This window comes from Oncorhynchus mykiss, chromosome 27 (assembly GCF_057628025.1).
Source record: "Oncorhynchus mykiss isolate SJ-2025 chromosome 27, ASM5762802v1, whole genome shotgun sequence".
Classification (NCBI taxonomy): domain Eukaryota; kingdom Metazoa; phylum Chordata; class Actinopteri; order Salmoniformes; family Salmonidae; genus Oncorhynchus; species Oncorhynchus mykiss.
The window spans coordinates 10,117,798-10,133,963 of NC_143048.1; the positions used below are offsets into that span (position 1 = coordinate 10,117,798).

Consider the following 16,166-nt stretch of genomic DNA (forward strand, 5'->3'; position numbering starts at 1 on the left):
GTGACGATGCGCATGTTTCAGGGCTTCTCCGTACAGTCTTTTGGCCAGTCTACAAATAACTCTGATTTCTGCCCTTTCGCTCCTAAATGAAGACGGTGCTGAAACCAGTTGTGTCAAAATCATGACAATAATATACACCGAATTTTGGCCTGCTTCTGTTTACCGCTGGGACACGAGGTGGATACCTTTACCAAACCAGTGCTAAATCTGTCTCTTTCTCAGATGGGTTCACCTTAGCTCAAAGACTGATGAAAAATAGTGACAAAATGTGCGATAAGACTTTGTTCTTGTGTTTGAATTAGGTGTACTATAACGTCGTACCCCAGGCTATTGCACACAGCCTGGGATATCAACGATTCAAAATTGGCATTAGTGCAGCGTTTCTCAAACTAGGGGTTGCGAGAGCAAGTCTGAAATCATTTGTTTTTAAATGCTCATAGAACCTCTGGTAGCTGGTAGATGCAGTTGTAATAAACATAGCGGTTCCTGTTTTCTTCATACAAATGTGGCTCTATCTTCTGAACCGTTTAAGCCCACAAGCCGGGCAGGACTCTTTGGAACAGAGTGGACAAGACCAGGCACTAAATCAATGATGATGTTATTTTCTACACGTAAGATCATTGCCCGATGATCTTCTGAACATCCCAATACCTTTCTGATGGTTTTCAGTCACTTCAAACTGTATTGTCAGACTAATTTGTAATAGCCTGCCATAGCTCCAGTTAAAAAAAGGAAACATTGGCAATTGATCACATCCCTTTTTTTACATGGTGGGGTCGCACATTTTTGGAAATGTCAAAATGGGGTCACGGGCCAAATAAAGTTTGGAGACCACTGCCTTAGTAGGAGTGCCCATAGAATTCAATGGGAGGGATTAAGCGAATGCCTATGCGCCAGTCATTCTGTATTGGCTAAAGAAGGCCAAGTTTGAAGCGCTGGTTCATCAGGCTATTCCTGACTCTTGGGGCAGATTGTCTATGACGTCACACCGTAGAACATGTACCAGTCGGAAACAGGAGTTTGTAGAAACAACGGTGCACACCCACATGAGGTTCATCATCCACATGCTGACTGAGTTCAAAAGTACCCCACGGGGACAAAGAAGGAATAGAGCTACACAGCACTAGAACATACCGTCCCCAACATGAGACACACACAGGCCTGCAGGAACTGGATGCCCAAAATACCTCAGCAGAGGTTAAGCTACCAGCAGGTCTTAAGGACAATCCTAACAGGGGACAGGTACGGCCCCACAGGAGTTGGCTGCATGACAAAATAAATCAAATGTAAATACAACCACAACGGAAACGACAGAGACAGACAACACCAGGCACCAGGACGGGTGGGCAAGGTCACTACCTGGAAGCGAAGGATGATGGTCCAGATGAGGCCAAGGGTGAGGCGGTGGTTGCCGTCGACGATGTCGTGAGAGCCGACGTTCTCCAGGTGGACCCTCTGCTCCTTGAGGAACTGCAGGGCTTTGTCCACGTTCTCCAGGCAGTGGATCCGCATGCGACCCCGCGTGGGCCTCGGCTAGGGGAGGGAGGGATGGGGGAGGGAAGGAGGGAGAGAAGGGTGAGAGAACATCGAGGTAAGGAGGTAGAGGGAATGAGAGAGAGGAGTCATGCTTGAATGGTCAAAGCAATCTGCAGGGGAAATACAGGAGAAATACTGCTTTGATCTCAATGCCTTTACAGTAAGACAATATTTTTCTCATTAAAAACGCAATGGCAAAGTAAGCGTGCAAATGCTGTTCCCATCCAATTGTCAAACCACATTATGCGGACGACTATTCTCACACATGACATATAGCTGCAGTGCTGACAACATTCATGAAACATTTAGACGTGACTGGATAATATTTGTAACAAAAATAACTACAACGCAGAGAGAGCTCTTTGTTGAATAGTTTGAGCTTGTTCTCCTAGCATCTCCTGACTGAAAGGTAGCCCGAGGTTGTGAACCAGAGAATGGGTTGACCAACCAGCATCTCCCCAGACAGGACCTCCAGCAGCCTGGTGAGCATGTAGCCGTCCCGGAGGTCGTTGTAGAGGTCAGCAATCCGACAGGACACTCTGGCCAGGTGGGAGTTCACCCACTTAGTGAAGGTCTTCTTCTGGACAGCATCTCTCTCTTCTGCAGGAGAAATGAAATAAACACAAGGCTTACAGATGTAGGATATTAATAAAAACCAGTTTGCTACAGCAAGAAAATAAACCTGCAGCAACAGGAAATGTGAATTATTATGTGGAATTGAATGGACATTTTTGTAGGGGTTGATCCATTTTATGTTAGGGCAAATCAAGTCTGCCATTTTAGTGGAAATGGAAATGGATATTACTAACTTTAGAATAGTTTTTAAACCTTGAACACACTACAAGTTTGCATTTCCTATGGTGCAAGAAAATTCTCTGCAACAAAAGAGTAATCAAATTAAGTTCCTATATATGTAGTTCATCCAGATAGAGCTCTGATCAGTGATCTAGTTACTAAACCTCTCATCTGAGTCGTGTCCCCAGTTACTACTGGTCCAGTCCGAGTCCAAGTCCGAGTCCTGGACTCAAGAACTACAACACTGGCTCTGATATATCAACCATACCTCCTTGTCAGTAGCCCCCTGTATGATAGATCATCAATCAAGTCCTTCCACAACTTTAAACATCCATCAGGTATACTGGAAGGTCTACGAAGCTTGTGTGTTTTGTAAGTGATTTAGCTGTGACTGAGGCAGGTGAAGGTGCTCTTGTTCCTCTAGTCCAGTATAGTCTCTATCCACCCACCTGCCAAGGCCTTGATGCGGGAACACTCAAACAGTTTGGAGCTGGTGACCTCGGTTTCCCAGTGTCCCGAGCTGCTGGCCAGACGGGTGTTGTTGTTGTTGAGCTGGCGCTGGGCCTCCGCGTTGTCCAGATCTGTGGAGGCATTGGCCATCGCGCCTATTTCCCTGAACAACTCTACAGACACACAGTAGGAGAGTTAGGTCAAGTACATTTAGGATGCGGATCACACTTCATGCACCCTTTATCACCCCCATGGAAAGAAATTATACTGTACGAAGGTAAATACATCATCTCAAACACAATGCAGAAAATCTGAATCATAACAATTTGTCTTTAAGGGGCAAAGTGCATGCATGTTTTGATAGAGCTCCAGTCCACACCATATATTAAGTAATCCAGGGAGGGCTATGAACAGCCATAGATATCTACGATTTCTGAAAACAGAAGCATAAGTGATCACTTACGCTTTGACAACTCATCCATATGCTTATCCAAAGCATTTCTGATTCTTAATAATAATTTCTCATTCGTGACTCATTCATTGGCATAAAATACATAACAGAGGGAGTTTGGCACGCTCTTCTTCCCCGATCATGTCTTGTAAAAAAATTACCTTATTGAAACAACCGGTTCATATTGTGTCTCTTTCACATCAAGTGGGATGAGAGCAGTGCCGTCAGTAAACAGTACAATATATTAACCAGAGAGCTACTGCCCTTATCCCCCATCCCTCTGGCTCTTTGTCGTGTTACACTCATGTCCGTATGAATATGGACATGTTCAAGCGTAAGTGTGCAGTGGGAGACTGATTGAGGTTGAACTCTTTTTTGTTACAATACCAGCGAATGTCCTTGAGGCAACTCACAAAGCACAAATATTCACAAAAATCCCCCTCCCCCAAACCTCAACCCCTGATTCCCCTCTGTTCTCCTCCCATCCCCCACATTTCCCTTTCAGCATTCAACACCAAAACCATACAGTTTAATGATGGGTCCCCAGATAAAACAAACACTACCTGTATGGGCTAGATAGATCATACAATACACAACACAACACAACGTGAAAATAAAACACAAAACATCACTGAAAGACTAAATGGACCAAAATAGAACAAATATTACACTTTGACATCTTGGCAGATAAGACAATACACAATATTTCCTGCTCAGTTGCCCCTTGCTCTGAAACAGCACTCAAGATGTGAAAAACAGGAGTAAACATTAAATACATGATCAGTACTCTTACTAATTGAAAAGGTTGAAATATTCTAGACTTGTGTAAATCACATTTTCTGAGGATTACGGAAATACGATTATCATTCAATATGAAGCTGGGAGGGGTCTGTGTTACTGAAACTGTTAGGCTTGGGATCAGGGCAGAGTGTGAATTATACCGTAACATTTGGGGGTTTCTATTTTTTTTCCACAGGACTTCCTATTTTATGGGCTTAATATGACCTATAGTAAAGACATGTATTTTAACCCAGTGAGTCCCCCCTGTATCGCAGGCACATGTTGGACTTCTAACCCTTTTTAAAAACGCGTTTAAAAAAGGTCTGTGTCCTTTAAACAAAAAAAAGTCTGTGGAGTTCGAGTAGTTTGAGCTATCTCTGAAAAGGTATCTATGAAAAGCTGAGACTCTCACGAAGAAGGACATGTGACATGTTTTGCTCTAGGACGCTCACTAGCTACACAAAAGTCGTTAGAAGGTAAGGGGTTCCGCTACATCGAAGATCATTGGAAATCCCAGGAAATAGTGTCTATACTGTAATAAGCTCACATACAGTGCATTCAGAAAGTATTCCGATCCCTTGACCTTTTCCACATTGTTACGTTAAAGCCTTATACTAAAATCGATTTTAAAAAATCATTTCTCCTCAATCTACACACAATATAGCATAATGAAATAGCAAAAACTGTTTTTTAGAATTTTATGCAAATGTGCCTCGACATAATCCTGTCTCGGAACTCAACGGACAATTCCTTCGACCTCATGGCTTGGTTTTTGCTCTGACATGCATTGTCAACTGTGGGACCTTATACAGACAGGTGTGTGTCAAAACAATTGAATATACCACAGGTGGACTCCAATCAAGTTGTAGAAACATCTCAAGGATGATCAATGGAAACAGGTTGCACCTGAGCTCAATTTTGAGTTTCATAGCAAAGGATCTGAATGCATATGCACATAAGGTATCTGTTTTTTAGGTTTAATACATTTGCAAAAACTTCTAAAAACCAGTTTGCACATTGTCATTATGGGGTATTGTGTATAGATTGATGAGGGAAATAGTTTTAAAAAAAGACATTTTAGAATAAGGCTGTAACGTAACAAAATGTGGAAAAGGTCAAGGGGTCTGAATACTTTTCGAAGGCACTGTAGTTGCTGTCACAAACTCCACACAGTTGTCACTGACTACCGTAGTTGGATTTTAATTTCCCAGTGAGCAAACTATTTCTGTACTTACAGCAGTCATATAAATACATTTTTATCAGGTTTTTGCATTGGCGGACCTTATTGCTCTAATAAAATGGAGTTAAAACACATGAATGCAACTGTTAATGTCAAATTGTTTTGTGTTCTGTTTGTTGTACTGAAAAGAAGATGGTAAAACACTTCATTGTGAGGCTGGATATAAGGGCTGGACATGCAGATAAATGAAACTCAGATGAATAAAAAGACGATTTTTGCTGGGATCTGACATGGTTCATGGTAAACATGTATTAGCTTTTAAGGGGGTATGAACACAACCAGTCATGTTTTCTACTGATTGTCAAACAAATCACATTCAAAAAGTAAGCTACCTGCACATGTTTGTCCACTCCAAAATAATTCCAGCATCCAAACATTGTACTGTGTACCCGCCATTTAATGAATGGAAAGAGACATCTGTTACAAAACACCAAAAAGAGTAACAACATTTGGCGATTGTCATTAGTAGGCCTACACTCTTCTTGCCTGAATTCAGGACCCCATGCAGTCTTTCAATTTTATTTTTCAATTAACACAATATTTTTCTTAATTTATTTCCCTCAGCCTCCTTGGGCCACTGAAATGCTCAGTTCAAATGTGTGGGCATGGGGATATAAATTTGAATATATAATATCAGTCAAGGGTTTTTCATAATTGTTACTATTTTCTACATTGTACAATAATACTGAAAGCATCAAAACTATGAAATAACACATGTGGACTCATGTAGTAACCAATAACGTGTTAAATCTAAATATATTTGATATTTTAGATTCTTCAAAGTAGCCACCCTTTGCCTTGATGACAGTTTTGCACACTCTTGGCATTCTCTCAAAAAGCTGAACTTGGAACGCTTTTCCAACAGTCTTTAAGGAGTTTCCACATATGCTGAGCACTTGCTGGCTGCTTTTCCTTCACTCTGCGGTCCAACTCATCCCAAACCATCTCAATTGGGTTGAGGTCGGGTGACTGTGGAGGCTAGGTCATCTGATGCAGCACTCTCCTTCTTGATCAAATAGCCCTTACACAGCCTGGAGGTGTGTTGAGTCATTGTCCTGTTGAAAAACAAATGATAGTGGAACTAAGTGCAAACCAGATGGGATGGCGTATCACTGCAGAATTTGTGGTAGCCATGCTGGTTAAGTGTGTCTTGAATTCTAAATAAATCAACGACAGTGTCACCAGCAAAGCACCCCCACACCTCCTCCTCCATGCTTCACGGTGGGAACCACACATGGGGAGATCATCCGTTCAACTACTCTGCGTAACACAAAGACATGGCGGTTGGAACCGAAAATCTCAAATTTGGACTCATCAGACCAAAGTACAGATTTCCACTGGTCTAATGTCCATTGCTCATGTTTCTTGGCCCAAGCAAGTCTCTTCTTCTTATTCATGTCCTTTAGTAGTGGTTTATTTGCAGCAATTCGACCATGAAGGCCTGATCACACAGTCTCCTCTGAACAGTTGATGTTGAGATGCGTCTGTTACTTGAACTCTGTGAAGTATTTATTTGGGCTGCAATCTGAGGTGCAGTTACAGTGCCTTGCGAAAGTATTCGGCCCCCTTGAACTTTGCGACCTTTTGCCACATTTCAGGCTTCAAACATAAAGATATAAAACTGTATTTTTTTGTGAAGAATCAACAACAAGTGGGACACAATCATGAAGTGGAACGACATTTATTGGATATTTCAAACTTTTTTAACAAATCAAAAACTGAAAAATTGGGCGTGCAAAATTATTCAGCCACTTTACTTTCAGTGCAGCAAACTCTCTCCAGAAGTTCAGTGAGGATCTCTGAATGATCCAATGTTGACCTAAATGACTAATGATGATAAATACAATCCACCTGTGTGTAATCAAGTCTCCGTATAAATGCACCTGCACTGTGATAGTCTCAGAGGTCCGTTAAAAGCGCAGAGAGCATCATGAAGAACAAGGAACACACCAGGCAGGTCCGAGATACTGTTGTGAAGAAGTTTAAAGCCGGATTTGGATACAAAAATATTTCCCAAGCTTTAAACATCCCAAGGAGCACTGTGCAAGCGATAATATTGAAATGGAAGGAGTATCAGACCACTGCAAATCTACCAAGACCTGGCCGTCCCTCTAAACTTTCAGCTCATACAAGGAGAAGACTGATCAGAGATGCAGCCAAGAGGCCCATGATCACTCTGGATGAACTGCAGAGATCTATAGCTGAGGTGGGAGACTCTGTCCATAGGACAACAATCAGTTGTATATTGCACAAATCTGGCCTTTATGGAAGAGTGGCAAGAAGAAAGCCATTTCTTAAAGATATCCATAAAAAGTGTTGTTTAAAGTTTGCCACAAGCCACCTGGGAGACACACCAAACATGTGGAAGAAGGTGCTCTGGTCAGATGAAACCAAAATTGAACTTTTTGGCAACAATGCAAAACGTTATGTTTGGCGTAAAAGCAACACAGCTCATCACCCTGAACACACCATCCCCACTGTCAAACATGGTGGTGGCAGCATCATGGTTTGGGCCTGCTTTTCTTCAGCAGGGACAGAGAAGATGGTTAAAATTGATGGGAAGATGGATGGAGCCAAATACAGGACCATTCTGGAAGAAAACCTGATGGAGTCTGCAAAAGACCTGAGACTGGGACGGAGATTTGTCTTCCAACAAGACAATGATCCAAAACATAAAGCAAAATCTACAATGGAATGGTTCAAAAATAAACACATCCAGGTGTTAGAATGGCCAAGTCAAAGTCCAGAACTGAACTGAAAACTGCTGTTCACAAATGCTCTCCATCCAACCTCACTGAGCTTGAGCTGTTTTGCAAGGAGGAATGGGAAAAAATTTCAGTCTCTCGATGTGCAAAACTGATAGAGACATACCCCAAGCGACTTACAGCTGTAATCGCAGCAAAAGGTGGCGCTACAAAGTATTAACTTAAGGGGGCTGAATAATTTTGCACGCCCAATTTTTCAGTTTTTGATTTGTTAAAAAAAGTTTGAAATATCCAATAAATGTCGTTCCACTTCATGATTGTGTCCCACTTGTTGTTGATTCTTCTTAAAAAAATACAGTTTTATATCTTTATGTTTGAAGCTTGAAATGTGGCAAAAGGTCGCAAAGTTCAAGGGGGCCGAATACTTTCGCAAGGCACTGTAACTCTAATGAACCTATCCTCTACAGCAGAGGTAACTCTGGGTCTTCCTTTCCTGAGACAGTTTTATCATAGCTTTTGATGTTTTTTGCGACTGCACTTGAAGAAACTTTCAAAGTTCTTGAAATGTTCCAGATTGACCGACCTTCATTTCTTAAAGTAATGTTGGACTGTTGTTTCTCTTTGCTTATTTGAGCTGTTCTTGCCATAATATGGACTTTGTATTTTACCAAATAGGACTATCTTCTGTATACCACCCCTACCTCGTCACAACTGATTGGCTCAAAGAAAGAAATTCCAGAAATTAACTTTTAATTAAGCACACCTGTTAATTGAAATGCATTCCAGGTGACTACCTCATGAAGCTGGTTGAGAGCATGCCAAGAGTGTGCAAAGCTGTCATCAAGGCAAAGGGTGGCTACTTTGCAGAATCTCAAATATAAAATATATTTTCATTTGTTTAACACTTTTTTGGTTACTACATGATTCCATATGTGTTATTTCATATTTTGGATGTCTTCGCTATTATTCTACAATGTACAAAATAGTAAAAATAAAGAAAAACACTTGAATGAGTACTGTATGTACTACCCTGATTGGATGATAGAATCATCTAGAGCCCACACCCTTACCCCTAAATAAAATATAAAAAATAAGGCACATGGTATTCAGCCTGTCAGTTGGAGCTGGAGTTGGACCCTGAAAAAACGACACACTTCCACAGGTGTGTTAGGCTACTTTGTTTTGGCATGAAAATTAAAGGCATACATGACGAATCTTAATTTTCTATATCATTGTTGTACTTTTCAATAGGTTACCAGAAGAGGCAGGACCAGAACTGCCTTTTTGCATGGTGAACCATTCTGGCCAATACCCTATCAGCCAACCATTTATTGCAGAATGCCATGATTATCTACAGGGCAGACTATAGACCTCTGCCTTTCAGAGGCAGAACACAGAAACTAATACTTAGTATACAGTTGAAACAATGTTGCAAGTTCACTAGCAGGCTGGACCTAGTTGATAATGTTACAAGTTCGCTAGTGGGCTTGACCCAGTCAAAACAATGTTGCAAGTTCATTAGCGAAAGCTCAAGACAGACAGAGAAAGAGGGAGACAGGCATAGTAGAGATATGAATGTGATGAAAGAACCTAAGCTTGTATTTTCATATTTACCACTGTAGCAGTATAACATTTCATTTTAAACAAACAGGATAATGGTTCAAATACAACTTTTGTTGTATTTCGGGGAGCTCATGTCTCATTCCGGGGGCTGAGCCCCCCCTTGGCCCCCCATAAATCACACACTGGAGTGTACTTATCTCTCTCTCACTCTCTATTTCCTATTGCAAGTGTTGTTGTACACAACCATTGACAACCATCTAATACATCAAGAAATAAAGGTTGAGTGAGAAAGAAATGGCAACAAATATTGGACAACTAAACAGCCAAGTGAGACATACAAAAGAAAATGTCAAAAGAGCCTCAGAGGGACCTCCACTATCCGCTTCTATAGAATGATGAGCCCAGACATTCTGAAAGATATAAACACAGCACACCCGTCAGGAGAGTATTCTCAATTCCAGGAACGAGGTCATCAATAAATAAAACATATTATATTTCAGGAATCAATTGGAAATGTACAGTAAATACATATCACACTGAGATCATACCGAGATCATACAGAGAGCATACTGAGATCACTCTGAGATCACTCTGAGATCATACAGAGAGAATACTGAGATCACACTGAGATCATACAGAGATAATACTGAGATCACACTGAGATCATACAGAGAGCATACTGAGATCACAATGAGATCATAGAGAGAATATACTGAGAGCATACTGAAATCATACTGACATCATACTTACACATCTTTCTACATGATCAAATCTGTCTCAGATCATGTCAAAGGATCGATGCAATGCTCAGTGATATTCAGTTAGTCCTAAATTCAATGCTCAGTGAAATTCAGTCAGGCCTAAATTCTATGCTCAGTGAAATTCAGATTTAGAGAGAGCTACAGTACTGTAACAATCACACCACAGCCCCCTTCCTCTCCAGATGTGGATAATTTGTATATGTGTGTGGGCGCGTGTGCGTGTGTGTGTGCGTCAATGTGAGTGTATGTATGTGGGTGTGTGTGCGTGTGTGTGGGTGGGTGTGCGGGAGATGCAGAGGAGGGTGTAGTGAAGCATGAGTCTGATGTTTCACAGCTCAACGCGTTCCAGTTGGTTGTCTCATTCCCCACCAGAATGTTCCCTGGATACCCAGAGCGCCTCCTACAGTAACTCCAGAGACTGCACCCGTAGGCGTCAGCAGTACATCTCCATGACCGCTCAAGAAGCTGTTGTGTCCTACAATCACATACTACCAGATACTACTAGCCCATTGAGCCATGAAAGCGGGTGGAAGGTCACACACTTACTGAACAACATACATCAACTTTATACAGAAAGACCCCACATGTGTTGCACAAAATAACACACTACACACATGGTTTTCAAGGGACCGCACGCACATCAAAATGCCATGGTCATGTACTGTATAGTGAAGGATGTCACACTGATGGTAGGCCACCACACAGCCACAATAGTCGCCAATGCATTAAGGCTCCATCCGAACTGTCACACTGTCATATGTGTCAAACGAATTGGCCTGTGCTGTTGCTAGCCTTTGGTCGCCCCAGCAGGCCTTTCCTAGACCTACCACCTGGTGTCCCTCCAATAAGACAGTTTTTTAGCTTAAGGATCCCACTGACTGACGTGATGTGGTTCTTCCTGGTAAACAAACACAGCTGTCAGAGTCTCAGCATGCCAGAGGCCCCTCTCACATATCCAAGACGCTCTGCACTGAAACAACAACAACACTGTTGCTCTCCAGCAATAATCCAGCCCACATATGCTTCTGCTTCTACGGGGACAATTCACTATCCGGGGTGGCCAGACTGTAGGCTGCTGTTGTTAATGGCAGAAACATAACCTACGTCGAGCTGGGTAACAGCTAGTGTGGTGATCAGGCTAGCCCTCAACAGAGAATCCAATGATGATCAGACTAAAATGAAGCAATAACAGATTGACAGGCAAAAAAGGATGACACAGGGATCGATACATGTCCATGATACCTCCAGAAGAGACACAACAAGTCAACATGCCTAAGCCCTTTGATCCTTCTGATGCTGGGAGAAGGTCAGAGACAGTCGTCTGCACCACACCACGGCAGGCAAGGTGTAACCATTGAAGTTGAGTAAACACTGAGTCCTTACTGTTTCTTGCTACACCTTGTGCATACTACAGGGCAGGGGAAGTCATGCTGTGTCCACAGTTCAGACCACAAGAGTCTGAACATTCATTCAGGATTATCTCTATGGGTTAGTCTGGCTCTGATCATTTTCTGTGTTGCTGTGTTCTGCTGCTTCTGTTCGTTGCAGACTGCCTCTGCCCTTTACAGCTCAAATCAGTTGTAGATACTGCAATAGTCTATAGTGACATATGCACAATTTAGATCGGCCATCTTTGTTTTTCGCCAGTTTGTTTCTGGCTCTTGTTCAGCATTCTCCTCCAAAGCACTCAACATTATTATTGCTCTTTGGCTATACCGTCACCCGGCTACAACTATAAATCTCCAGCCTGCCGGCATGGCGTAAGACTCAGGCTGTATCCCCCACCCATCCCCCTTTCCCACTGCCCAAAACATGCTTCCGGAAAGAATGGCCCTGGTACAGTAATTCACAACACCTCCTCAACCTCCTCAACTAAAAAAATAATTCCCAGGCAACAAGCCAGCTGCTCCAGTAGCACTCTGCCTGTGACCTTCGTACTTCCTACTTCCTGTCTGAGAGAAGCAGAGGTCCTTTGAGGAGCTATGGAAACCACTGCGGTGGCACAAACTGCCCTTTATTGAAGATGTATGGAGATGCAGAATTATTTCAGGGATCTCTTTCTGCCGTATTTAAATTCTAATCTGATTGTGTTATTTCTATCCTGAGTAGCCCCTCTTTGCAGAAATATGTCATGAGTCTTAATTACACGTGTCGTCCCCCCCCCCCCCCCCCCCCCCCTTTGCAAAGCTACAGAACATTTTAAAACATTTTAAAACCTAAAAGTATTCCAAGTCAACATATTTCCCTTCCTGAAAATCCACTTTCAGTACACGATCAAATGAACACGTCTTGACAATCATCAAAGTGAAGCGGTTCAGTTTTTTTTAGCATTTAAGTTTCAGGAATAGATACATTTACATTTAAGTAACTTAGCAGACGCTCTTATCCAGAGCAACTTACAGTAGTGAGTGCATACATTTTGTTACTTTTTCATACTGGTCCCTTGTGGGAATCGAACCCGCAACCCGGTCATGGCAAGCACCATGCTCTACCAACTGATACGAGAGTGACAGCCTGACCCCAAACTCTTTTCACTGTGTAAGGAGTTAGGGGGCTAAAGAAACTAAGACACTAGAGGATAGAACAGAAGAGAGGAAGAAGTTCCCCTGAGCATAGACAGATGCCACACCACATTACACACCACAGAATTGAGGACCTTTAATTCTGTCCCCCTCAGGCTGGGGACTGGTCCCTCATCTTACTGGTCCCCCCTCCATTTTCATTCAGCTTTTCATCCATCTTTTACAAAGATTGGTGTATCAGTGGACATTTTTACCTTGACTTTTACACAATATTACTGTCAATTTGCATACAATGGAGAACACTGTGAGTATTGGCTATGTGGCTAGGTTATTTTCTGAATGCAGACTTCTGTAGTATCAGTAGAGACCCAGGGCTTTTATTGTGTTTAAATGTAAGACAATGGGTCATATAGTATGCTGTGTTCAAGGGACAGAAGACCCATAACACACACAAAAAAAACACCCGTTCGTGTAAGCCTCTGACCGTATCTAAATCAACTTCACTTAAGTCTATCAGACGTTATACAGCGTCACATTTCCAGAAGTAGACCTATTGTCTATGCAGATTAAAAATGATCTGTAAATATCAATGGCGTGTATCAATTACTGTCTCACCACAGGAAAATGTAGCCTGTAGTGTCAGTTTGAATGGCTCGCATAGGCCTACTACGACAGCAGGCCTTGTCAAACGATTATTTTAAAAGTCCTGCAACATTGTCCTATAATGGATGGATATACTAACGTACAAAATATACTAACGTTAAACCATAAATTCTCACTTGCATTCAGAATAAAGTGGCTATTGACATCCCTTTTGCCTTTGCCCACAAACTTTGCTGAAGAGTCTGAATTTGACATTTTTGCGTCCCATGACAGATCAGTACAATGGACAGCGCCAGCGGTAGTATCGTGACGTCACAGCACGAGTCTGACTGTGTTGCAACGGATCGCTCCAGTCATTTCACAATTTGAACAACTGTGTGTGACCAACATTAACAACACTGACATCCGTAGAACAGGCTACGCCCAGCCCTACGGTCAACAAAAAAGCTATAGTTCAGTGAACAGAACTTAGGCTTGATCCACACAAACGCTCCTCACATTAGAACAAGATTTCTCATGTCAAACCTGCATGACTAGGCTGTCATTAATAGTAGTGCCTAGTGGTGGCTATCCAAGTTGATGGTGAGGTGGGCTACTACAGTGTCGACGCAGTTGTGCGCAAGAAGCCAGGGCAAAAGAGGATATAAATGGCAGATATTTGGTTATGGAATATTGGCATGTTGTCAAACTGCTTAACTCCCTATTGTGCAATCACTTTTAACCTTAAAATTACACATACTGTATGACCTGCATCCCTACCACCGCCGTCTCATTGGTCAATACCGCACTTAGGCTATGATCACCGTCCCCTGCACCATCCCATATGAAGTGCATGGATCTTTTCTTTGGATTAACACTTTTAAGCAAGGAAGTGGCTGCATTAAAATGATGCAGCCATGATATAAATGTCATTTGGCTAATCTGCTGTTGGATAAAATAGCATTTCAATTTGGAATACTTTTAGTTAATGTAGTTGCGGTCAAATAACGTAGCCTAAGCTCCATATGGCTATAGACTACTATATGTACAAGCATGTTGTTTAATGCCCTTCTTACGTTACTTCTTTCAAGAATAAGGCTCCATTGTGACATGCAATGAATGTTCTAAAAGTGTCATACACTTACGTGCGTTTAATCATCAGGAACATGCGCGGACCAAATCTAAATAATTAAACATTGTATCAGGCCTATCCTAACCTGCCCATATTTGCTATTCAAAGCCTGTGTACAAATAGTAGCCTGAATATTATGTTCGGCCAACACAAGTGATCTAAACAACAGCAAATGCCTAATACCCAGCAAAATAAAACAGCATATAATACGGCCCTATTGAATCACTGCAGTAGCCTTAGCCAATGCAGGCCGGTGTTGCTGCATCTCCCACGAACACGGGCATCTCGAACTGTTCATGCTCAATGATATTTAAAAAAAAAAAAATGTTTAAATATATATATATACACATGCAACCTATGCTACAACGAACTTACCTTAACCTCAATTTCAGATATGAGTTTGTTTTTCACCGAAATATACGTAAAAATCTGTCGATGTGGTGCCAGTATCAATGAACCAGTGAGCAAATTATGAACAGAGCCTCGCGACGCGGTGTTTCTTCGCTGGCATAGTAGTCAAGTAGCCTATATCCTCAATCGAACTGTGGGATCAGGATGAATATATCTGGCTAATAAAGGCAGATAATGCGGCAATACATGTCAATTCCCTGCCGTGGCTAGTGGGACCACGCGACTGCCATGAAAGGTGTATTGCAGCCAGGCTAAAATGCTTGATCAAATAATCCAAGCCGGTGGGCTCGGATATACTGTCCACTTGATAGCCTACGCGCTCCCTCTCCCTCCAGTCGTGATACTGCTAGAGAGAATTCGGCATTAGTGCGGCGAAGGAACCCACCTCCGTACAGCGAGAGAGAGAAAATGAGAGGGGGGGGGGGGGGGGGGGGGTCGGCACACACAAAATCAATGAATTCCAGTAATAACCCGTTATAAATGGTGTCTAGGGTTTACAGATAGGAAAATCATTCTAGTGCATCTCTATCTCCATGATAGTGTTTGAAGCCCCGTTCTATTCCCAGTGGACATTGTTCATTTGACAACATGTAATTTGCAACTATTGGAAGTTAGTTCATGTCATACTGGGAAGTACCTTAAAACAAGTGGAATTATTGTCAAGTAGGCATATTATTAAAAGTACATGAACATAAACTCACTGTATTACTGGTTTATAAACTGATAATAACGTCGATAACTACATTACAGTGGGAAGTATTAGGGCTGAGGATGCTGCAGCACCCCCTGAAAAATCTGACTTCAAAAACAATATTAATTTTTAAAAAGCACACCCCTGAAGCGTCTATGGATAACTAAATAAAAGCTGTGTACCTGAAAGTGACATACAAATGTATTTACTTCAACCTACAGTAATTGTTCTCTCCTCGCTGATAAATTACGTTAATGTCACCTAATGAAGAGCATTTCATACAGGGAGCATCTTGTGGCATGCATCTATGAAGGAAAAGTGGGCCTATGCTATTTAACGGAGGTGGTTCTGTATCGCCATGAGTCCGACGAGCGAGACTATGTAAACCACATGCACATAACCTTGCCAGAGACCTGAAGATGTGTAATAGTGAATCCGATGTCAGTGTGCTGACAACAATTTAGCTTCGGCCACTGTCCCTGTCCCAATACTGGGCTCGAGCCAGTGAACATCTGCTTCGCAACACAAGACCGCCCTTCTTGACAAC

General features: G+C 42.1%; 1 protein-coding gene across 9 annotated transcripts in view; it reads right to left on the reverse strand.

Moving 5' to 3' along the window:
* The window catches only part of LOC110507062 (spectrin beta chain, non-erythrocytic 4), a 65,082-nt gene extending 49,763 nt beyond the window's left edge, over window positions 1-15,319 (reverse strand). For all 9 annotated transcript variants that reach the window (XR_005039987.2, XM_090224330.1, XM_036964976.2 and 6 more), the window contains exons 1-4: window positions 14,893-15,319; window positions 2,781-2,954; window positions 1,985-2,136; window positions 1,360-1,533 (exon numbers count right to left, since the gene is read on the reverse strand). Coding sequence is in view for 8 of the 9 variants with exons in the window: in XM_090224330.1 (XP_090080456.1) it covers window positions 1,360-1,533; window positions 1,985-2,136; window positions 2,781-2,931 (477 nt within the window). In the remaining variant the exon portion in view is untranslated. The remainder of the gene's footprint in view (window positions 1-1,359; window positions 1,534-1,984; window positions 2,137-2,780; window positions 2,955-14,892) is intronic.
* Window positions 15,320-16,166: the final 847 nt, after the last annotated feature.